The sequence below is a fragment of the Salmo trutta genome, chromosome 7 (genome assembly GCF_901001165.1).
Source record: "Salmo trutta chromosome 7, fSalTru1.1, whole genome shotgun sequence".
Classification (NCBI taxonomy): Eukaryota; Metazoa; Chordata; class Actinopteri; order Salmoniformes; family Salmonidae; genus Salmo; species Salmo trutta.
In genome coordinates, this window is record NC_042963.1 from 29,413,873 (window position 1) to 29,439,586 (window position 25,714).

The 25,714-nt window shown below is 41.7% G+C and overlaps 1 protein-coding gene across 7 annotated transcripts in view; it reads right to left on the reverse strand.

Annotated features, from left to right (window-relative positions):
• The window catches only part of peak1 (pseudopodium-enriched atypical kinase 1), a 288,619-nt gene that overhangs the window by 21,078 nt on the left and 241,827 nt on the right, over window positions 1-25,714 (reverse strand). For all 7 annotated transcript variants that reach the window (XM_029758531.1, XM_029758529.1, XM_029758530.1 and 4 more), the window contains 2 exons: window positions 24,536-24,759; window positions 645-1,411 (listed from right to left, as the gene is read on the reverse strand). In XM_029758531.1, coding sequence (XP_029614391.1) covers window positions 645-1,411; window positions 24,536-24,759 — 991 coding nt within the window. The remainder of the gene's footprint in view (window positions 1-644; window positions 1,412-24,535; window positions 24,760-25,714) is intronic.

Sequence of the window (25,714 nt, forward strand, 5' to 3'; positions counted from 1 at the left end):
GGCTGCGCCCCTGCCCAGTCATGTGAAATCCATAGATTAGGGCCTAACAAATGTATTTCAATTGACTGATTTCCTTATATGAACTGTAACTCATTAAAATCATTGAAATGGTTACATGTAGCGTTTATATTTTTGTTCAGTATAGATTATGCATGTGGGAACTACACATTGACACATCTAGATCAAAGAGGGAGGTTTAAAAAATACTTCCTAGTTGCCAAAGTTCCAGAGCATGTCTTTCACTGAGTGCTATGTGATAGTTACTATAATAAAATGATTCCCTTGGTAATATTTTATTTTCAAAGCTAAGAAATTCACTTCAGCGGGAGGGTAGTTGAGAGAGGACAGAGCTGGTGACTTCCAAGCCATGGCAACAAGAGACATGCTGGACTCAGTGCCCAACAGGCTTATACTAGATTATTTAGAAGAGTTTTCATGAATAATTGAAGATTCAAAAATATATATTTATTTAACTAGGCAAGTTATTAAAAACGATTTAACTTAAATATAGCTGCTCTCTTGAAGCTCAAAGAGATATCACAATATTTATTTTGATCTCAAAATAAATCACTAAGGAATATGAAATGATTTTATTACTATTACTTTGAGTGCAAAGGCCTCCTTTTGAAACCTTTTGGTCATACCTTGATTGCGTAGTTGACCAACGGATCCTTGGCGTAGGAGGCAGTGTAGTAAACAGAGTCTCCGGCTTCGCAGCAGGGCTTCCCTGTGGTCAGCCTGAAGTGCGACCAGCTGTCCGTGCCAAAGCGCAGGTGGTCCTTCTGCCCGGCCATAAAGCGGTCCTCGCACTTCCCCGCCAGCTTCCTCAGTGTGTCCGTGTGCAGCCCCCGGATGCGACCCACCACCTCCTCCCAGCTGTCCATGCCATTGTAGAGGGCCTGCCTCTGGAGCTTGCTGCTCCCGCCACACCCACCCACCCTGGCCGTGGTCCGGGCCTTACCCGCCAGAGACTCTGCACTGTGGCATCCCCGCCGCTCCCTCCCAGTGGTGGCGCTGGGTGCCGAGGCCAGGCACGACAGGCTGTTGGCCCCTCGGCCCTTGTTGACAGCCGCCACAGGTCTCTCCAGGGAGTCCCCACTCTCCTGGTCATGAGGGCGGGCCTCGGAGCTGAGCGAGGAGCTGTGGCTGCCCGTCTCCCACGTGGAGTCCAGGTCGTACATGGGGTTGGCCACGCTCAGGTTGGTACCCCCGGGTTTCGCCTCACGCTTGGGCCTCAGAGGGAGCTCCTTTCCCAGGCTGGAGGTCTCTGTGCTAGGGCGGGCTACCGACTTCTTGGGCAGCGGGGGCGGAGTGGCTTTGGAGGCCTCCTCGTCCAAGTCGGCCAGGGTGTCATCCGAAGCCTTGATGTTCCGTGGGTGCTTCAGCGGGATCATGTTGGCTCTGGATTGACCTGCGAAAGGAAAGAGATTACAACAACAATGCACGTTTCAAACATCAACAGTTCATCATCACCAAGTTATTGAGTCAAACGATTCGCCTGTATAGAGAACCTAAGACATCCGACAACCCTATTCCTCTGACAGTATTCTCATACTTTAGTTCTCATGTACAGTAACTACATATGCTGCCTAGTTGCTCCCTGCGATAGGTCCTGGGGCAAATTCAGGACACCAACCAGAACAGAACAGCTGGTAGTAAGTCTGTCCAACTAGCCACCATGTGGTTCGAAAGTAAATCTCTCCTCGAGTGGTTTTCAGAGAGGCTTAAGGAGGCACTTGGAAAGTGATTTTGTCAGCGGGCTTTAGTTAACAGTGCCCTAATTTTGTCCACCATGGCAGAAATCCCTAGATCCCTCAAGCTTTTCTCCAGAGTAATGGTTCGTTGGGGGTCCCCAGTCAGGGTGAAAAGGACCACAGAAAACTCACACAGCTTGAGTGACGGGAATTAAATAGCAATAAGAATAACCATTGTGTCACTCGTCAGAGAAAGTGTATTGTAGACTTTGATGCATACACTTCAGGGAACTGTATAAAAAAAGTAAGACATTAAAAGCTGTAGGCTTGTCCTTGTTCTGAGTCCCTTCTCATCTTCCTTGGACATTTTGGTTAGGCCTGGAATTTCATTAAACACTGCATGAGATTTCTTGATGTTAAAACTGAAAACATCTGTTAGTACACACCAATCCAAAATACTCTTGGCTGCCTTATCATTTAGATCCTAAATAGGCTACCAAAGACCTGAATATCGCCTGAAGGGAATAGAGCAAGCCTCCGATCACTCGTGTAAGATTCTGTCCAAGACTGGGAGGCCTATATCCATAATCTTGTCTAAGAACCAAGATATGGAGCAATGAGCACTGAGGATCAGATAGAAATAAGAGGCATTTATTTTAAAGGAAAAAAACAGTATTTAACATTTCCCTTGCAAATCCGTTGTAATCCCGCTAAAGACAACAATCTTTAGCCTAATCCAAATGTATGAATGAACCTGCCACTAATGCTCTTGCTACTACTTTCACTTGGAAAATCCTCCTGAAACGTGTACACACAGACCAATGATTTTTGGATCAATGTACAGAAGCAGTGTTTCAATCTGTTCCTGGAGGACCCACCCCAGGGGCTGTATATTTTTGTTTTAGCCCAGCACTAACCCATGTGATTCAACTAAGTTAAACACTGAGCATTTGATCAGTTGAATCAGGTGTGCTGGGCTGGAACAAATATGTGCAATTGACACTGTATTAGGCCAAAAGTGAAAATGGCTTTTGAGTGACCTATTTCTAGATTTAGTCATATAACGCTGGGCTCTCCAGCTGCATGGTGACATAAGGCTTCTGCTTCTTGAAGAGTCTATATCACCAACTCAGGAGGGATTGCTCTGCTATTGCCCATGCCTAGCTATATGAATCACTGGTGTGTGTGTGTGTGTGTGTGTGTGTGTGTGTGTGTGTGTGTGTGTGTGTGTGTGTGTGTGTGCATGTATTTTAAAGGACAATGTGAGTGAGTGTGTGTGTGTCTGTGTGATGGTGCATGTGCGAAGGGTACAGACCTGCCAACCCTGTCCAACTTTTTAGGAGTACAAGACGAGCGCGACAAATTGGAGATTCAACTCGCGCGCATAGCACGTGCCGAATTGGGGTTTTCTTTCCCCGCATGCTCGTGCTGTTTGTGAGTCTGATCGCAATTATAGAATTGTACCAGATCAAGTCTATAAAAAGTTGGAATACTTTCTTGACAGCATTCCATTTACACATACGGTAAAAGTCACTAACAAGATCTAGTTAGAAAGAACACAAAGTCTTTATTCTGAGTTTTTTTATTTTATTAAACAAATAATAACAAGTTACAATACATTTTTTTTCAACTCTGACGTGATAAGATCAAATGATTGAAGCAGAGCATCAGTAACAAATAAACATATCCATAATAAAAACGAAAAAGCTATGATAGGAAAAAGTGGGTGACAGATTTGCCTGATAGCTAGAATATTTTATGCAGCAGGGCATCTGGGTAGACTTCTCTGTGGCAAACAGTTCCTCTGGCAACCATTAAAACCTTGGTAACGAGGGCCTCAGGGAGGCTCTGTACTGGGTTTTGTTCTTGGAAACGAGACTGAATATTAGTTCGCAGTCTCCATTGCTGTGGAATATGACCAATAGCCCAACATCACAGCCGGAAGGTGGGAGTAGACCGGGCTGACCCCCCTTTTCATTGTGCCGATTTCTCTCCAGAATCTTTTTATTTCACCTTTATTTAACCAGGTAGGCCAGTTGAGAACAAGTTCTCATTTACAACTGGGACCTGGCCAAGATAAAGCAAAGCAGTGCAACAAAAACAGAGTTAGACATGGGATAAACAAATGTATAGTTAATAACACAATAGAACAATCTATATACAGTGTGTGCAAATGTAGTAAGATTAGGGAGGTAAGGCAATAAATAGGCCATAGTGGCGAAATAATTACAAATTAGCATTAACACTGGAGTGATAGATATGCAGATGATGATGTGCAAGTAGAGATACTGGGGTGCAAAAGAGCAAAAATAAATAACATGGGGATGAGGTAGTTGGATGGGCTATTTACAGGTGGGCTATGTACAGGTGCAGTGATCGGTAAGCTGCTCTGACAGCTGATGCTTAAAGTTAGTGAGGGAGATATGAGTCTCCAGCTTGAGTGAAATAATGCAGAGAAAGCATGTCATGAAAAAGTTGAGGGATGAGAACTTGTCAGCGACCACTGCAATGTCAGCGACCGCTGCATGCTGGAGGAGCACATCTCCAAATGGAAATTTCAGCAACATGTAGTCTACTGCATAAGAAAATAAGTTTCTGCATAGAAGGTCTTCAGATCCAGCTTGCCTTGGCCCCCATGTTCAGTCTCCATAGTAGAGGAATGCTTGTCCCCTCAAAAAACAGGGCCAATTGCTAGGGCCAGCTCACAAGTATTGGCATTTTAGACACGGTTCCTAATCAACACTAAAAGCAAAATCATTTTGAAAACATAAAAACAAAAACAAATGATCGCATAGACACAGACCGCAAACTGGCTACACAAAGCTTAAGTAGGCTACCGCAAAGGGAATCTGAACGTTGTCCGCTAGAAGAGTCCGGTGTTTCAGCCTATGTAAAAGTGCCTATTGTATTTCTTTGCAAGCATTCATCATTCCAGATTTTCAAAATGGATAAAATCTCAAATCCAGTGAAAAGGCATTTTAGAAGAGTTGCCTTTAAGCTTATACCGGATACTAATTAATTCTTCATCGCGCAGTCTTCTAAACTCCCGACTCCATTTAATGCCAAGATGTTTATATTTATTTTTTATTACAATTTTGTAATGGGTTTTGTGACGTGGATCATAATTACAGTTACAGTCTATCAGGTTGCATGATCCTCGTAATGTTACGTGGAAAATACAGCTAATGGGATGCAGAATTAAATATATAGTTGAAGTCGGAAGTTTACATACACTTAGGTTGGAATCATTCAAACTCATTTTTCAACCACTCCACAAATGTATTGTTAACAAAATATAGTTTTGGCAAGTCGGTTAGGACATCTACTTTCTGCATGACACAAGTCATTTTCCAACAATTGTTTACAGACAGATTATTTTACTTATATTTCACTGTATCACAATTCCAGTGGGTCAGACGTTTACATACACTAAGTTGACTGTGCCTTTAAACAGCTTGGAAAATTCCAGAAATGATGTCATGGCTTTAGAAGCTTCTGAAAAGCTAATTGACATCATTTGGGTAAATTGGAGGTGTACCTGTATTTCAAGGCCTACCTTCAAACTCAGTGCCTCAGAAAAAAAATCAGAAAAAAATGGTAGACCTCCACAAGTCTGGTTCATCCTTGGGAGCCGTTTCCAAATGCCTGAAGGTACCACGTTCATCTGTACGAACAACAGTACGCAAATATAAATACCATGGGACCACGCAGCCGTCATACCACTCAGGAAGGAGACGCATTCTGTCTCTTTTGGTGCGAAAAGTGCAAATCAATCCCAGAACAACAGCAAAGGACCTTGTGAAAATGCTGGAGGAAACAGGTACAAAAGTATCTATATCCACAGTAAAACGAGTCCTATATCGACATTACCTGAAAGGCCGCTCGGCAAGGAAGAAGCCACTGCTCCAAAACCGCCATGAAAAAGCCAGACTACGGTTTGCAACTGCACATGGGGACAAAGATCGTACTTTTTGGAGAAATGTCCTCTCGTCTGATGAAACAAAAATAGAACTGTTTGGCCATAATGACCATTGTTATGTTTGGAAGAAAAAGGGGGAGGCTTGCAAGCCGAAGAACACCATCCCAACCGTGAAGCACGGGGGTGGCAGCATCATGTTCTGGGGGTGCTTTGCTGCAGGAGGGTCTGGTGCACTTCACAAAATAGATGGCATCATGAGGATGGACAATTATGTGGATATATTGAAGAAACATCTCAAGACATTAGTCAGGAAGTTAAAGCTTGGTTGCAAATGGGTCTTCCAAATGGACAATGACCCCAAGCATACTTCCAAAGTTGTGGCAAAATGGCTTAAGGACAACAAAGTCAAGGTATTGGAGTGGCCATCACAAAGCCCTGACCTCAATCCTATAGAAAATTTGTGGGCAGAAATGAAAAAGCATGTGCGTGCAAGGAGGCCTACAAACCTGACTCAGTTACACCAGCTCTGTCAGGAGGAATGGGCAAAATCCACCCAACTTATTGTGGGAAGCTTGTGGAAGGCTTCCTGAAATATTTGACCCAAGTTAAACAATTTAAAGGCAATGCTACCAAATACTAATTGAGTGTATGTAAACTTCTGACCCACTGGGACTGTGATGAAAGAAATAAAAGCTGAAATAAATAATTCTCTGTATTATTATGACATTGCATAATTATTGCTAATATTTTTCTGTATTATTATGACATTGCACATTCTTAAAATAAAGTGGGGATCCTAACTGACCTAAGACAGGGAATTTTAACTAGGATAAAATGTCAGGAATTGTGAAAACTGAGTTTAAATGTATTTGGAAAAGGTGTATGGAAAATTCCGACTTCAACTGTATGTCACACTCGCACAAATGTGACCAGTTATTTTCCGTATTTACATTTTATTTATTTCACTAGCAAATGCGTGTGAACTGCTGGCCCTTTAGGGCCCACTGAATGTTAATCTTATGTTCGCTAACGTTAGCTTGAAACAATTAGTGTTTACCTTTCCACAACACAGAGTCAAAAAGGGATTCATTCCTGAGCTTACAGCTGACAGTCAGCAAACTCAGCATCACAACAAACAGGAGGAGGGGCAGACACGGGGTAGCTACGTCCAATAATGATGTATTAATCTCCATGTCCGTTGGCACAAACTCCGTACATCTCTGTGTGTTGCAGCTCGAGAATCGGGCTGTTAGATTTACTCAGTGGATTTATTTTTTATTAAAATGTTAAAAAATAATAAATAAATAAATAAATCAGGCCCTATTCATTTCTACGTACTTTTAACTCGGATCTGGTACCTGCGTACATGGACAGAGAATTGCGTAGTTGATACGCAAAATGAGTGCATGTTGGCAGGTCTGAGGGTGGTGTAGGCGAACACTTGCAGTGCTGTAACAGTGCATGCAGATCTGGTATGTGTTGTGTGTTAAAGAGTGTGTGTGTGTCAGACTGAGATATATTTTCACCCTCACCATGCTTGTCTTTTCACACTTCAGGACTTAACAGTTATGAAATGGATCCAAAAATCCGGGTAATAGATTCTAGATTGGATTGTTTTATGGATGGCTTGAGAAGGCAATGGACTATACTCCAGAGGGTAGAGACCTTTCAAGAACAAAGCACACACACACACACACACACACACACACACACACACACACACACACACACACACACACACACACACACACACACACACACACACACACACACACACACACACACACACACACACACACACACACACATTAAAATAACATCATATTGATAAGAAATACAGTGTAGACATTGTTAATGTTGTAAATTACTATTGTAGCTGGAAATGGCAGATTTTTAATGGAATATCTACATAGGCGTAAAGAGGCCCATTATCAGCAACCATCACTCCTGTGTTCCAATGGCACGTTGTGTTAGCTAATCCAAGTTTATCATTTTAAAAGGCTAATTGATCATTAGAAAACCCTTTTGAAATTATGTTAGCACAGCTGAAAACGGTTGTGCTAATTAATGAAGCAATAAAACTGGCCTTCTTTAGACTAGTTGAGTATCTGGAGCATCAGCATTTGTGCGTTCGATTACAGGGCCAAAATGGCCAGAAACAAAGGACTTTCTTCTGAAACTCGTCATTCTGTTCTTGTTCTGAGACATGAAGGCTATTCAATGCTAGAAATTGCCAAGAAACTGAAGATCTCGTACAACGCTGTGTACTACTCACTCCCTTCACAGAACTGCGCAACCTGGCTCTAACCAGAAAATAAAGAAGTGGGAGGCCCCAGTACATAACTAAGCAAGAGGACAAGTACATTAGTGTGTCTAGTTTGAGAAACAGACGCCTCACAAGTCCTCAACTGGCAGCTTCATTAAATAGTAACCGCAGAACACCAGCCTCAATGTCAACAGTGAAGAGGTGACTCCGGAATGCTGGCCTTCTAGGCAGAGTTGCAAAGAAAAAGCCATATCTCAGACTGGCCAATAAAAATAAAAGATTAAGATGGGCAAAAGAACACAGACAATGGACAGAGGAACTCTACCTAGAAGGCCAGCATCCCGGATTCACCTCTTCACTGTTGACGTTGAGACTGGTGTTTTGCGAGTTCTATTTAATGAAGCTACCAGCATGCCAATATGTAGATATTCCATTAAAAAACAATATGCCGTTTCCAGCTACAATTGTCATTTACAACAATAACAATGTCTACAGTTGTGGCCAAAAGTTGAGAATGACACAAATATTCATTTTCACAAAGTCTGCTGCCTCAGTTTGTATGATGGCAATTTGCAGAATGTTATGAAGAGTGATCAGATGAATTGCAAAGTCCCTCTTTGCCATGCAAATGAACTGAATCCCCCAAAAACATTTCCACTGCATTTCAGCCCTGCCACAAAAGGACCAGCTGACACCATGTCAGTGATTCTCTCATTAACACAGGTGTGAGTGTTGACGAGGACAAGGCTGGAGATCACTTTGTCATGCTGATTGAGTTCGAATAACAGACTGGAAGCTTCAAAAAGGAGGGTGGTGCTTGGAATCATTGTTCTTCCTCTGTCAATCATGGTTACCTCCAAGGAAACACGTGCCGTCATCATTGCTTTGAACAAAAAAGGCTTCACAGGCAAGGATATTGCTGCCAGTAAGATTGCACCTAAATCAACCATTTATCGGATCATCAAGAACTTCAAGGAGAGCGGTTCAATTGTTGTGAAGAAGGCTTCAGGGCGCCCAAGAAAGTCCAGCAAGCACCAGGACCATCTCCTAAAGTTGATTCAGCTGCGGGATCGGGGCACCACCAGTACAGAGCTTGCTCAGGAATGGCAGCAGGCAGGTGTGAGTGCATCTGCATGCACAGTGAGGCAAAGACTTTTGGAGGATGGCCTGGTGTCAAGAAGGGCAGCAAAGAAGCCACTTCTCCCCAGGAAAAACATCAGGGACAGACTGATATTCTGCAAAAGGTACAGGGATTGGACTGCTGAGGACTGGGGTAAAGTCATTTTCTCTGAAGAATCCCCTTTCCGATTGTTTGGGGCGTCCGGAAAAAAGCGTGTCCGGAGAAGACAAGGTGAGCGCTACCATCAGTCCTGTGTCATGCCAACAGTAAAGCATCCTGAGACCATTCATGTGTGGGGTTGCTTCTCAGCCAAGGGAGTGGGCTCACTCACAATTTTGCCTAAGAACACAGCCATGAATAAAGAATGGTACCAACACATCCTCCAAGAGCAACTTCTCCCAACCATCCAGGAACAGTTTGGTGACGAACAATGCCTTTTCCAGCATGATGGCACACCTTGCCATAAGGCAAAAGTGATAACTAAGTGGCTCGGGAAACAAAACATCGATATTTTGGGTCCATGGCCAGGAAACTCTCCAGACCTTAATCCCATTGAGAACTTGTGGTCAATCATCAAGAGGCGGGTGGACAAACAAAAAACCCCAAATTCTGACAAACTCCACGCATTGATTATGCAAGAATGGACTGCCATCAGTCAGGATGTGGCCCAGAAGTTAATTGACAGTATGCCATGGCGGATTGCAGAGGTCTTGAAAAAGAAGGGTCAACACTGCAAATATTGACTCTTTGCATCAACTTCATGTAATTGTCAATAAAAGCCTTTGAGACTTATGAAATGCTTTTAATTATACTTCAGTATTCCATGGTAACATCTGACAAAAATATCTAAAGACACTGAGGCAGCCGACTTTGCGAAAATTAATATTTGTGTCATTCTCAAAACTTTTGGCCACGATTGTACACTGTACTTCTGATCAATTTGATGTTACTTTAATGGACAAAAAATGTGCTTATCTTTCAAAAACAAGGACATTTCTAAGTGACCCCAAACTTTTGAACGGTAGTGTATATATTTACAGTACCAGTCAAAAGTTTGGACGCACATACTCATTCAAGGGTTTTTAATTTTTTACTATTTTCAACATTGTAGAATAATAGTGAAGACATCAAAACTATGAAATAACACATATGGAATCTTGTAGTAAACAAAACAGTGTTAACATCAACAAATATTTTATATTTGAGATTCTTCACAGTAGCCACCCTTTGCCTTGACAGCTTTGCACACTCTTGGCATTCTCTCAACTAGCTTCACCTAGAATGCTTTTCCAACAGGAGTTAGGACATATACTGAGCACTGGTTGGCTGCTTTTCCTTCACTCTGCTGTGCAACTCATCCCAAACCATCTCAATTGGGTTGAGGTCGGGTGATTGTGGAGGCCAGGTCATCTAATGCAGGACGACAGGTAGCCTAGTGGTTAGAGCGTTGGGCCAGTAACCAAAAGGCCGTTATTGTAAATAAGAATTTGTTCTTAACTGACTTGCCTAGTTAAATAAAAGGTTAAATGAAAAATTAAATAAAACATTTCAAAAATGCAGCGCCATCACTCTCCTTCTTAGTCAAATTGCCCTCACACAGCTCGAAGGTGTGGTTGGGTTATTGTCCAAATGATTGTCCCACTAAGCGCAAACCAGATAGCATTCTGCAGTGATACGCCATCCTGTGGTAGCCTTGCTGGGTAAGTATGCCTTGAATTCTAAATAAATTACAGAGAGTGTCACCAGCAAAGCACCCCCACTGCATCACACCTTCTCAACCTTTCACCTGCTCTGCTTGTCACAAAGACACGACAGTTGGAACCAAAAATCTCAAATTTGGACTCATCAGAAGAAAGGACAGATTTCCACAAGTCTAATGTCCATTCCTCGTGTTTCTTGGCCCAAGCAAGTCTCTTCTTCTTGGTGCTATCCTTTAGTAGTGGTTTCTTTGCAGCAATTCGACCGTGAAGGCCTGATTCACGCAATCTCCTCGTAACAGCTGATGTTGAGACGTGTCTGTGAAGCATTTATTTGGGCTGCAATCTGTGGTGCAGTTAATTGCCGGATTCTGAGGCTGGTAACTCAAATGAACTTCTCCTCTGCAGCAAAGGTAACTCTGGGTCTTTCTTTCCTGTGGGGGTCCTCACGAGAGCCAGTCTCATCATAGCGCTTGATGGTGTTCTTGAAATTGTCTGGATTGACTGACCATGTCTTAAAGTAATGATGGACTGTCGTTTCTCTTTGCTTATTTGAGCTGTTCTTGCCATAATATGGACTTGGTCTTTTACCAAATAGGGCTATCCTCTGTAAACCACCCCTACCTTGTCACAACCCAACTGATTGGCTAAAACACACCAAGAAGGAAAGAAATTCCACAAATTAAGGCACACATGTTAATTGAAATGCATTCCAGGTGACTACGTCATGAAGCTGGTTGAGAGAGTGCCAAGAGTGTGCAAAGCTGTCAACAAGGCTAAGGGTGGCTACTTTGAAGAAACTCAAATATATGTTGATTTGTTTAACACTTTTTTGGTTACTACATGATTCCATGTGTTATTTCATAGTTTTGATGTCTTCACTATTATTATGCAATGTAGAAAATAGTCAAAATAAAGAAAAACCCTGTAATGAGTAGATGTGTCCAAACCTTTGACTGGTCATATGAATAACACCCACGGGCAGTCAGAACACCACTCTCAAAGGCTCTAAGTAGCGTAGACATTTTCAAATGACACAAACCAAAAGGCACAACCCATGGCAATGTTAAAAGTTAATGACATGCCCATTGCCCATATGCTGTCTATATACATTAAAGGTGGCTGGACCATCCACTAACATTAAACATTAAAAAGCAACGTCATAGCTTCAAATGGCTATTTGCGTGTGGAACTGTTACAGAAAGGCATCTTTAATCGTTATGTAAGTGTCTTGGAGAGTTAGGTACAAGGACAGAGCCAACTAACTAGGCCTTTTGACTCAGCGATCATGGTCACATGGAAAAAGCTGCAGTCCCAATCCTCTACAAATCTCCCCTGGATTAAAGGTTAATTGCATTTAATTTCCTTTATAAATCCAAACTTGGCATAATTTCTGCAAAAGCCATCTTTAAATATACACTCCCCTACGTATTTATTTAGACAATGAACCTAAAACTTGTAATTTGGCGCTATACTCCAGCATTTTGGATTTGAGATTTTTTTAAATCATATGAGTGGGGCCTCCCGAGTGACGCAGAGGTCTAAGCAGTCATGTGTGGAGGACGCATGTCTCGACCTTCGCCTCTCCTGGGCCCATTGCAGTGACGAGACAAGAGTTTAACTACCAATTGGATATCACAAAACTGAGAAGAATATGTGCTAAATAAAAAAAGGATACAAAATGCACCTTTTATTTGAGGGCATTTTCATTTCTGTTTCACCATTTAGAAATGAACATATTTATGTCCAGTTGAAGTCGGAAGTTTACATACACTTAGGTTGGAGTCATTAAAACTTGATTTTCAACCACTCCACAAATGTCTTGTTAACTATAGTTTTGGCAAGTCGGTTAGGACATCTACTTTGTGCATGACACAAGTAATTTTTCCAACAATTGATTACAGACAGATTATTTTACTTGTCATTCACTGTATCACAATTCGAGTGGGTCAGAAGTTTACATACACTAAGTTGACTGTGCCTTTACAGCTTGGAAACTTCCAGAAAATTATGTCATGCCTTAGAAGCTTCTGAAAGGCTATTTGACATAATTTGAGTCAATTGGAGGTGTACTGGTGGATGTATTTCAAGGCCTACCTTCAACCTCAGTGCCTCTTTGCTTGACATCATGGGAAAATAAAAATAAATCAGCCAAGACGTCAGAAAAAATGTATCGTAGACCTCCACAAGTCTGGGTCATCCTTGGGCAATTTCCAAACGCCTGAAGGTACCGCGTTCATCTGTACAAACAATAGTACGCAAGTATAAACAGCATGGGACCACGCAGCTGTCATACCGCTCAGGAAGGAGACACGTTCTGTCTCCTAGAGATGAACGTACTTTGGTGCGAAAGGTGCAAATCAATCAATCCCAGAACAACAGCAAATGACCTTGTGAAGATGCTGGAGGAAACAGGTACAAAAGTATCTATATCACAGTAAAACGAGTCCTATATCAACATTACCTGAAAGGCCGCTCAGCAAGGAAGAAGCCACTGCTCCAAAACTGCCATAAAAAAGCCAGACTATGGTTTGCATATGCACATGGGGACAAATATTGTACTTTTTGTAGAAATGTCCTCTGGTCTGATGAAACAAAAATAGAACTGTTTGGCCATAATGACCATCGTTATTTTTGGAGGACAAAGGGGGAGGCTTGCAAGCCGAAGAACACCATCCCAACCATGAAGCACGGGGGTGGCAGCATTATCTTGTGGGGGTGCTTTGCTGCAGGAGGGACTGGTGCACTTCACAAAATAGATGGCTTCATGGAGGAAAATGATGTGGTTATATTGAAGAAACATCTCAAGACATCAGTCAGGAAGTTAAAGCTTGGTCGCAAATGGGTCTTCCAAATGGACAATGACCCCAAGCGTACTTCCAAAGTTGTGGCAAAATGGCTTAAGGACAACAAAGTCAAGGTATTGGAGTGGCCATCACAAAGCCCTGACCTCAATCCCATAGACAATTTGTGGGCAGAACTGAAAAAGCATGTGCGAGCAAGGAGGCCTACAAACCTGATTCAGTTACACCAGCTCTGTCAGGAGGAATGGGCCAAAATTCACCCAACTTATTGTGGGAAGCTTGTGTAGGCTACCTGAAATGTTTGACCCAAGTTAAACAATTTAAAGGCAATGCTACCAAATACTAATTGAGTGTATGTAAACTTCTGACCCACTGGGAATGTGGTGAAAGAAATAAAAGCTGAAATAAATCATCTCTACTATTATTCTGACATTTCACATTCTTAAAATAAAGTGGGGATCCTAACTGACCTAAAACAGGGGATTTTTACTGGGATTAAATGTCAGGAATTGTGAAAAACTGGTGTATGTAAACTTCCGTATGTAAACTTCCGACTTCAACTGTATCTAGTCCCCCCCATTTGAATTTGTCATAAGTATACGGACAAATTCACGTATAGTGTATTAAAGTGGTCAAACATTTAGTATTTTGGTCCCATATTCCTACAGTAGCACACAATGACTACACCAAGCTTGTGACGCTACAAACTTTTTGGATGCATTTGCAGTTTGTTTTGGTTGAGTGTCAGATTATGTTGTGCCCAATATAAATTAATGGTAAATAATGTATTGTGTCATTTTGGAGTCACTTTTATTGTAAATAAGAATAGGTCTCTGAACACTTCTACATTAACACTTTATACTCGTTCCCGCATACGGGTCGAAAATTTCAGATTTGGACACTGATAAGAGCCTAAATTGGAAGGCAGTGGCTGTACAGTAACATGCTATACATTACGTCAGAGCTCAAAGTCTCCTCTTCACAGCGCAGTATTGGTATTAACTGACAGCGGTTCTGAACTTGAGTACTTCACGTGACAAGAAGTTGACCCCATCCCTCCTGTTTTTTTGCAAAAGTTTTGTCATCAGAGTGAGGGAAATGCTGTAAACAAAGAAGAGTCGATGTACTTTGAAAGATGAGACGTTGAGGATTATAATAAATACCGCTTTGATGTCATACAAGCAAGCCAAATGTGCACTTCACATTTCCATATCATAAAACTAATGTAATATATACTGTCAATGTTTATGATCACTATGCTTTATGTTCAGTTACAAGATGACATGGCTTCATACCCTGCATTGTTCTGAACAGTTGTTCTGAACAGAATAAGCCTACAGCAGCTTGCAAAAGTATTCACTCCCTTCACATTTTTCCTATTTTGTTGCCTTACAACCTGGAATTAAAATGGATTTTTGGGGGGTTTGTATCATTTGATTTACACAACATGCCTACCACTTTGAAGATGCAAACTATTTTTTGGGTGAAAGAAACATGAAATAAGACAAAAAACTGAAAACTTGAGCGTGCATACCTATTCACCCCCCAAAGCCAATACTTTGTAGAGCCACCTTTTGCAGCAATTACAGCTGCAAGTCCCTTGGGGAATGTTTCTATAAGCTTTGTACATCTAGCCACTGGGACTTTTGCCCATTCTTCAAGGCAAAACTGCTCCAGCTCCTTCAAGTTGGATGGGTTCCGCTGGTGTGCAGCAATCTTTAAGTCATAACACAGATTCTCAATTGGACTGAGGTCTGTGCTTTAACTAGGCCATTCCAAGACATTTAAATGTTTTCCCTTAAACCACTTGAGTGTTGCTTTAGCAGGATGCTTAGGGTCATTGTCCTGCTGGAAGGTGAACCTCCGTCCCAGTCTCAAATTTCCCTGTATTTAGCACCATTCATCATTCCTTCAATTCTGACCAGTTTCCCAGGCCCTGCTGATGAAAAACATCCCCACAGCATGAGGCTGCCACCACCATGCTTTACTGTGGGGATGGTATTCTCGGGGTGATGAGAGGTGTTGGGTTTGCACCAGACATAGCATTTTCCTTGATGGCTAAAAACTACATTTTTGTCTCATCTGACCAGAGTACCTTCTTCCATATCTTTGGGGAGTCTCCCACATGCCTTTTGGCGAACACCAAACGTGTTTGCTTAGTTTTTTCTTTAAGCAATGGCTTTTCTGGCCACTCTTCCGTAAAGCCCAGCTCTGTGGAGTGTACAGCTTAGTGGTCCTATGGACAGATACTCCAATCTCCGCTGTGGAGCTTTGCAGCTCCTTCAGGGTTATCTTTGGTCTCTTTGTGCCTCTGATTAATGCCCTCCTTGCCTGGTCAGTGAGCTTTGGTGGGCGGCCCTCTCTTGGCAGGTTTGTTGTGGTGCCATATTCTTTCCATTTTTTAATAATGGATTTAATGGTGCTCCATGGGATGTTCAAAGTTTGATATTTTTTTATAACCCAACCCTGATCTGTACTTCTCCACAACTTTGTCCCTGACCTGTTTGGAGAGCTCCTTGGTCTTCATGGTGCCGCTTGCTTAGTGGTGTTGCAGACTCTGGGGCCTTTCAGAACAGGTGTATATATACTGAGATCATGTGACAGATCATGTGACACTTAAATAAAGTCTACCTGTGTGCAATCTATCTAATTATGTGACTTCTGAAGGTAGTTGGTTGCACCAGATCTTATTTAGGGGCTTCATAGCAAAGGGGGTGAATACATATGCACACACCACTTTTCCGTTTTTTTATTTTTTATAATTTGAAGCAAGTTTTTTTTTTTACTTGACCAATTTGGACTATTTTGTGTATGTCTATTACATGAAATCCAAATAAAATCAATTGAAATTACAAATTGTAATGCAACAAAATAGGAAAAACGGGGATGAATTCATCCCCAAGGGGGATGAATACTTTTGCAAGGCACTGTATGTTTGTTGTATTGTGAAGAAATTTTGCAGGGAACACGCATCGGAATGCACTGGTGACTATGTTATGCGCACCAAAATTATGATCTGCTTCTCTGAATTGCCTTGTGAAAGCCTAACACTGTAATATCGTATTTTGTAACTTAGCTAGCCATGTTAGCAATAGAACACACTTCAAATGATGCCCACTTCAGCAGATTGCGATTTATAATGAACCATTTTTGGAATGCGTAAACAACAGTAATTGTGTGATGGCGGGTTATGCAGAGCTGTATTCCAAAGAAAACTACAAGTCTGCTTGCTCTAGTTCCTCAACAGCACAGTTAGGAGAGCTCAAATTAGCACCTCATAGTTGAAGACTCTTCTTTTCAGTCATTGAAATTAGGTAGGAACGGTGCACACTTTGGAGAGGTGTGTGGCCACTTGGTGACACCAGTTAGACCTCTCACTCAAACTCTTGTCATTTGTTTGTCTTATGTTGCACGTACCCCAAGTTTACCACTGAATGCATCCAATTCCTACGAGCATAAATGGTTAATGTGGATGCTACCATGATTACAGATAATCTGGATTGAATCATGAATAATGATGAGTGAGAAAGTTACAGATGCACAGATATGATGCCTCAAAAACAGGCTAACCTCTCACCATTAGCAATAACAGGGGAGGGAGGGTAAGCCTTTTTTGGGGGGTATATTTATGCATCCATAACTTTCTCACTCATCATTATTAACGATTCATTCCTGATTATCCATAATCATGGGAGTATCCACATTAATGTAGTGTTCAGAAACATATTCTATTCTTATTTACAATAAGTGACTTCAAAAATGCGTGAAACCTTTTTGCAGAGTATCCTTCAACTTCCCATTGCTTGAGAATTGATCGAAAGCAATTACTGAGATGCTACAGTGCCCATAATCAATACACAACAGAAGCTCAACAGTATTCTGATCGATAATTCGGGCTGGGTTTCCACTAAGTTAACATATGGAATTGTTTAAAGATGATTATACCAAGGATCATTTGGCAATTTGATTTTGGAATTTTAGGACCCCTGTAGGTATATTAAAAAAAAAAAAAAAACATTGAATTTGGCCTTACTGCTATTAGCCCATCGAAACACATTGAATAACAGATAGTCCTCACTGCTATTAGCCCATAGAAACACATTGAACAGATTCATACATGAAAAAAACAATAGTCCAAAAATAAATCAAAAGGAAGTTTGTTTTGAAGTGTCTGTCCTATATCTGAGAGATATAAGAAAGATCAGGAAAAAAAAAAAATTGTGTCTAATGACATGTACACCTTTGACGTGGAAATGTCCTATTCACTTCCATTCATTTTTCGAACACCATCATATTCATGAGAGTCTCAGCTTTCCATAGAGGGGTAATATTAGTGTGTAGCCCAAAACATTCAGACACTATTATAATTTTTATTGGTCGCGTACACAGTTTAGCAGATGTTATATTGGACGCAGTGAAATGCTAACGTTACTAGCTCCTAACAATGCAGTAAAATGTCAAACAAGTACACAAATAATTTACCTTGCCCAAAAAGTTCATAAAGAAATGTCGGAACGAATCCAATTAACAACCCAATAGCACTGTAACAATCTTTTCGGCTGTAGGTAATAATACAAACAATTCTGAGCAAATAATAATAATTCCCTTCTATTATATGAGGCACAGGAGGAGACAAATGCTGTGCAGCAGAGAGGTTTTAACTTTGGCTACTAACCATTGCAAAGTGATAACCCAGTCTCTTCCCATAACCGACCACAATACTGGCACACTTTGGCATTGCTTGGCTACTGAGAGAACCACTGAGTGTCAATATACCAAGGAGAGGAGAAGAGGAGTGGAGAGTATAGATCGCCGAAAAGCAAGTAGCTGATAATGAAAGAGGGGTAGAGAGATGGGCAGGAGAGGCGCAAGAGGAGAGGGTGAGAGGAGTGGAGAGAGAGAAGAGGTAAGCAGCAGAGAAGAAGAGGAAGGTAAAGGAACGAGAGATGAGGAGCGAGTAAGAGAGCTGGAAGGATGAGGAGGGTGGGGAGTTCGAATGAGAGAGAGCTAATGTGTCAAAAACACAAAAATGAGAAGAGAGAGAACTCCCTACCTCGATCCTGCTAATGGCTCTGTGTCAAAGTTGTGAGAAGAAGAAGAGAAAGAAAGCAGAGCGAGGGGGGCACTCTCCCTGTTCGCCTCCCTGAAAATTCCTGCTGCGACACTTGTGCCAACAGGCAGGCAGACGGGCAGGCAGGACGCCCCTGCGCTACGTCTCATTCTGCTTCTCATTTTGATAGAAAGGGGAGGGTGTGTGCGAGTGTGTAAGAAAGTGTGTGTGCATGTGTGTGTTTGGGGAAAGAGAATCAATGTCATTCTTTCAACTTCAGACACAGGGCAGGAGGCAGGAATTAGAAAAAATCCCTTTGAAGGTGGAAGATTTCTGCTGTGGAAGTCTGGACTGCTCATTCATCGCATATCAAAGCATGGTATGGCTCAGCAAAATTCAGCACAGCCCAGCATAGCCCTATACAGCCAATGTCTGCCAAACATAGCATGGCATAGGCCAGCACAGTTCAACACAATCTCCCACATCTGTCCACATCTCAATATTCAAATTAGACTGCACTGAAGTCTCATGACAGGCTGCCCTCACAAAATAGGTTTCTAACCTCAAAAGGTCTTTCCTGGTTAAATAAAGGTTAAATAAATATGAAAGCAAATTCAAGAAAGTCCTCCATTCATTTTGCTTGCACCCATCTATAACCTATCCTGTTTTCTGATCAGTGCAGTTGAAGGGCAGAAAATCACTCAGTCAACTTACCTACAAGTGAAAAATAAACTTGTTTGTTCATTCTCCATCTGTTCCCATTCTCACTAACTAACATGTACCCTCTCATTAGCTGTTAGTTGGAGCAGGATGTAACTAGGTTGCAGGGTGATCATCATTTAGTCACACAGAGGGCTTCCATCATTTTCAGGACACACGCCACAGTGTGACGCAAACACACACAGGCCACTTGACAGCAATGAGAGCCATCCACACACACAGCAGCCCTTCATGATCTGAAAGCCTCTCACGCAGCAGCCCTTCATGATCAAAGCGACAGGGCTCTCTCCATTTGGGCGACCGATATGGGCTTCCCAATTGCTTTCAAACAGCAAATCTAAAGAGCTGCAATACGCATGTCATTACACCGACACCTTCTCTAGAAGGTTCTGATCTGATATAAACGGAAGCAAGTGATGATGATGAATATGCAATGGATCAGTCACTTCGAGTCAACCAGCCCTAACAGGGGCGCAGTCCTGCATGTAACATCAGTCACCATGAAATGTAACTTCCGCTGCGCATTGCTAAGCAATAGCCTTTGATTAGTGATCCAGCAGGCTTCAATACAAAGCACAGTAACAGGGAAGTGGTCAGAGAGAGCCAGTAAGATGCACTACATGAACAAAAGTTTGTGGACACCTGTTTGTCGAGCATCTCATTCCAAAATCATGGGCATTATTATGGCATTGGTCCCCCCTTTTCTGCTATAACAGTCTCCACTCTTCAGGGAATGCTTTTCACTAGATGTTGGACCATTACTGTGGGGACTTGCTACCATTCAGCCACAAGAGCATTAGTGAGGTCGGGCACTGATGTTGAGCGATTAGGCCTGGTTCGCAGTTGGCATTCCAATTCATCTCAAAGGTGTTCAATGGGGTTGAGGTCAGGGCTGTATGCAGTCAAGTTCTTCCACACCAACCTCGACAAACCATTTTTGAATGGACCTGGCTTTGTGCACAGGGGCATTGTCATGCTGAAACAGGAAAGGGCCTTCCCCAAACTGTTGCCACAAAGTTGGAAGCACAGAATCGTCTGGAATGTCATTGTATGCTGTAGCGTTTAGATTTCCCTTCACTGGAACTAAGGGTCCTAGCCCGAACCATAAGAAACTGCCCCAGACCATTTTTCATCCTCTACCAAAATCTACATTTGGCACTATGCATTCGGGCAGGTATCGTTCTCCTGGCATCCACCAAACCCAGATTCGTCCGTCTCTGTGAATTAATATGACAGTGAGAGAAATCACTTTTAAAGAATATACTGTAAATATCTCCAACAAGTAGGATGAGCTTTTCGGAGGAAAATAGAGACTTTATGAAAAGGCTCCATTGTGCACATCTATTCAAACTGTTGTTGAGAAATAGGGTATTAGCAAGGTTTTGCCTAGAGTTATTTATATATTCTGCCAGTGTTGGTTCCCTTAATGCTTTCACCGTGTTCATAAAACTAGAAGGGCAAAATACACCCACCACTGTTCTACTTTCTGTCCTCGTCTTTCAACCAATAACTAGACCTGAAAACTAGCTGGCCAATCAATGTCATCAATTGATCCAAGACCAGCTCAGTAAATCCCTACCATTGTGACAATGTGTTGTCATAATGCTGCATCAAATGTACATGATCCTAGGGGCACTGGCAAACACAATGTAAGTAACTTAATGTATGTGCCCCTAATTGCACCGAATACTTCTGTTTATCCTACAGCTATTGTCAGCAGTAATCATGAGCCTATAAACAAGAGTTACACTGTTAGCACTGAGGCGGTGTGCAATAGTAGGAAGACCACTTTATGCAGCTCACCCTGCACTATCAGCTCCAATGTAAATAACATGAGGTCTACTTCTGATAAGCTTCCCAGTAAAGCTTCCCAGTAAAGCATTAAAAACAATCAAGCAACCCAGAAAAGTGCTAAAAATAGCCAATATTAACAGCCTGAGAAACAAGGTCCATGAAGTCAATAACTTGCATGTAACAGATGACATTCATATTCTGACTATCTCTGAAACTCACTTAGATAATACCTTCGATGATACAGTGGTAGAATTACATGGTTATAACATCTACCGAAAAGACAGAAATGCCAACGGGGGCGGTGTTGTGGTCTATATTCAGAACCACATTCCTGTAAAGCTTTGAGACGATCTAATGTTAAATACTGTTGAAGTAATATGGCTACAGGTGCATCTGCCTTACCTTAAGCCCATTCGTACGGGAAGCTGCTATAGGCCAAGTGTTAACAGTCAGTATCTGGATAATGCGTGTGAAATGCTTGATAATGTATTTGATATCAATAGAGAAGTATATTTTCTGGGTGATTTAAATATTGACTGGCTATCATCAAGCTGCCCACTCAAGAAAAAACTTCAAACTGTAACCAGTGCCTGCAACCTGGATCAAGTTGTCAGTCAACCTACCAGGGTAGTTAAAAACAGAACAGGAACTAAATCATCAACATGTATTGATCACATCTTTACTAATGCTGCAGACATTTGCTTTAAAGCAGTATCCAAATCCATAGGATGTAGTGATCACAATATAATAGCCATATCTAGAAAAACCAAAGTTCCAAAGGCTGGGCCTAATATAGTGTATTCGAGGTCATACAATAAGTTTTGTAGTGATTCATATGTTGATGATGTAAAGAATATTTGCTGGTCTGTGGTGTGTAATGAGGAACGTCCAGACGCTGCACTTGAAACATTTATGAAATTGCTTATTCCAGTTACTAATAAGCACACACCAATTAAGAAAATGACTGTAAAAACTGTTAAGTCCCCTTAGATTGATGAGGAATTTAAAAATGGTATGGTTGAGAGGGATGAGGCAAAGGGTATGGCAATTAAGTCTGGCAGCCCAACTGATTGGAAAACATGCTGCAAATTAAGAAATCATGTGACTAAACTAAATAAAAATAAACTATACTATGAAACAAATAAAAATTATATAAAGAATGATAGTAAAAAGCTTTGGGGCACCTTAAATAAAAATCTTTGGGGAAAAAGCCAACTCGGCTCCTTCATTCATTGAATCAGATGGTTCATTCATTACAAAGCCCACTGATATTGCCAACTACTTTAATGACTTTTTCATTGGCAAGATAAGAAAACTTCGCCATGACATGCCAGCAACAAACGCTGACACTACACATCCAAGTATATCTGACCAAATTATGAAAGACAAGAATCGTACTTTTGAATTCCGTAAAGTCAGTGTGGAAGAGGTGAAAATTTTTTGTTGTCTATCAACAATGACAAGTCACCGGGGTCTGACAACTTGGATGGAAAATTACTGAGGATAATATGGGCCTATATTGCCACTCCTATTTGCCACATCTTCAATTTAAGTCTACTAGAAAGTGTGTTTCCTCAGGCCTGGAGGGAAGCTAAAGTCATTCCGCTACCTAAAAATAGTAAAGCCCCCTTTACTGGCTCAAATAGCCCACCAATCAGCCTGTTACCAACCCTTAGTAAACTTCTGGAAAAAATTGTGTTTTACCAGATACAATGCTATTTCACAGTTAACAAATTGACAACAGAATTTCAGCATGCTTATAGAGAAGGACACAACAACCACAGCACTTACACAAATTACTGATGATTGGCTGAGAGAAATTTATGATAAAATGATTGTGGGGGCTGTCTTGTTAGACTTCAGTGCAGCTTTTGACATTATTGATTATAGTTTGCTGCTGGAAAAACATATGTGTTATGGCTTTACACCCCCTGCTATAATGTGGATAAATAGTTACTTGTCTAACAGAACACAGAGGGTGTTCTTTAATGGAAGCCTCTCAAATATAATCCAGTTAGAATCAGGAATTCCCCAGGGCAGCTGTTTAGGCCCCTTGCTTTTTACATTTTTTACTAACAACATGCCACTGACTTTGAGTAAAGCCAGAGTTTCTATGTATGCGGACGACTCAACACTATACATGTCAGCTACTACAGTGACTGAAATGACTGCAACACTTAAAGCGTTGCAGTTAGTTTCAGAGTGGGTAGCAAGGAATACGTTAGCCCTAAATATTTCTAAAACTAAAAGCATTGCATTTGGGACAGAAAATTCACTAAACCCTAAATCTCAACTAAATCTTGTAATAAATGATGTGGAAATTGGGCAAGTTGAGATGACTAAACCGCTTGGAGTAACCCTAGATTGCTCTCAGTTGGTAGAGCATGGTGTTTGCAACGCCAGCATGGTGTGTGCAACGCCAGGGTTGTGGGTTTGATTCCCACGGGGGGCCAGTACAAAAATGTTTTTTTTTTAAATGCATGAAATGAAATGTATGCATTCACTACTGTAAGTCGCTCTGGATAAGAGCGTCTGCTAAATGACTAAAATGTAAAAAATGTAAACTGTCATGGTCAAAACATATTGATACAGTAGTAGCTAAGATGGGGAGAAGTCTGTCTATAATAAAGCGCTGCACTGCCTTATTAACAACACTATCAACAAGGCCCTAGTTTTGTCGCACCTTGACTACTGTTCAGTCATGTGGTTAGGTGCTCCAAAAAGGACTTTGCAATTGGCTCAGAACAGGGCAGCACGGCTGGCCCTTGGATGTACATAGAGAGCTAATATTAATAATACGCATGTCAATCTCTCCTGGCTCAAAGTGGAGGAGAGACTGACTTCATTACTACTTTTATTTATGAGAAGTATTGACATGTTGAATGCACCGAGCTGTCTGCTTAAACTACTGGCACACAGCTCGGACACCCATGCATACCCCACAAGACATACCACAAGAGGTCTCTTCACAGTCCCCAAGTCCAGAACAGACTATGGGAGGCACACAGTACTACATAGAGCCATGACAACATGGAACTCTATTCCACATCAAGTAACTGATGCAAGCAGTAAAATTAGATTGAAAAAACAGATAAAAAAACACCTTATGGAACAATGGGGACTGTGAAGCAACACAAACAGGCACAGACACATGCATACACACACACACATGGATTTAGTACAGTAGATATGTGGTAGTGGTGAAGTAGGGGCCTGAGGGCACACAGTGTGTTGTGAAATCTGTGAATGTATTGTAATGTTTTTAAAAATGTAGAAACTGCCTTAATTTTGCTGGTCCCCAGGAATAGTAGCTGCTGCCTTGGCTAATGGGGATCCATAAAAAATACAAATAGCTCACCCAATAAAGAAAAATCAGCATGTAGTTCTTAAGGAATGGGCTCAAGGACCACCAACCTAAGGTGTTTTCAAGTTCACAGTGTCTCCCAATGGCCAGCTAAAGCCAGGTCTTACCCAGGTTGCTGTAGGTGGCACTGCAGGAGCTGGATGCTGGCGAGTGGGAGTGGCCATCCTCCTCCTCCGGGTCAACCAGGCTGGGACTGCTCTCGCTGGCCAAGGCCGGGGTGGCAGCCAGGATGACGCTCTCCTCCATAGGGGACAGTAGCTCCAGTTTGGCGGGTAGGGAGGACGCGGTGGGCATCTCCCCCTCGGATATGTTGGCATCACATGGCACCTGGCTGCAGGGCAAAGGAAAGAGAGATGGCAAAGCTTAGAGAGCGGGTAAAGGTTGTACCAGAATAGAGATGGTACTAGCACCTCATATACAAAGATGGAGGAACATGAAGCAGTGTTTTAATATGAATGAACATGAATTGCCTACAGGGGGGCTTAGAAAGGCATAGGAGAAAGTGAGGCTTGTGTCACAATGCCAAAAGGACAGTAAGTGACTTGTGTGGAAGATTACACGAAGAGTCAGGAGCAAAGGGGTAACATTTCTGGTGGCTCATGAGAGCTGACTAAAGGAAGACAGGGAGTTGGAAAGGAAGAGAGGAGCATTGTGGTAAGGGTGATGAAAAGGGTGTCATAGGAATGTGCTAGATTTAAATGTGTTGTTAGCATCTTTTAATGAGATCCCTGCCAGCCCTGTATGTGTGTGTGTGTAAAAATGCATAAGAATGTGTTTTTACAGCAATGTCTAAAAATAATTTGATTAATTTCATTTATCCTGAGCAAGGTATTCATCCATCTGTATATCTCAAATATATGCTCACTGTGTATTATCTGATGACCGAGATCGACATAAAACTACCCCATGCATGGATTGATATGGTAATCTAAATGTCATAATATGTGGAAATACTTGCGTCTAAACTGCAACTTTAACTCATATGGATGAATATACTGTATATTAATACAGAGCATTCAGAAAGTATTCAGACCTTGATTTTTTCCCACATTTTGTTACGTTACAGCCTTATTCTAAAATTGCATTTTTTCCCCTTAGCAATCGACACACAAAACCCGATAGCAGGTTTTTAGACATTTTTGCAAATGTATCAAAATAAAAACAGAAATACCTGATTTACATAAGTATTCAGACCCTTTGCTTTGAGACTCGGAATTGAGCTCAGGTGCATCCTGTTTCCATTGAACAACATTGAGATGTTTCTAGAACTTCATTGGAGTCCAACT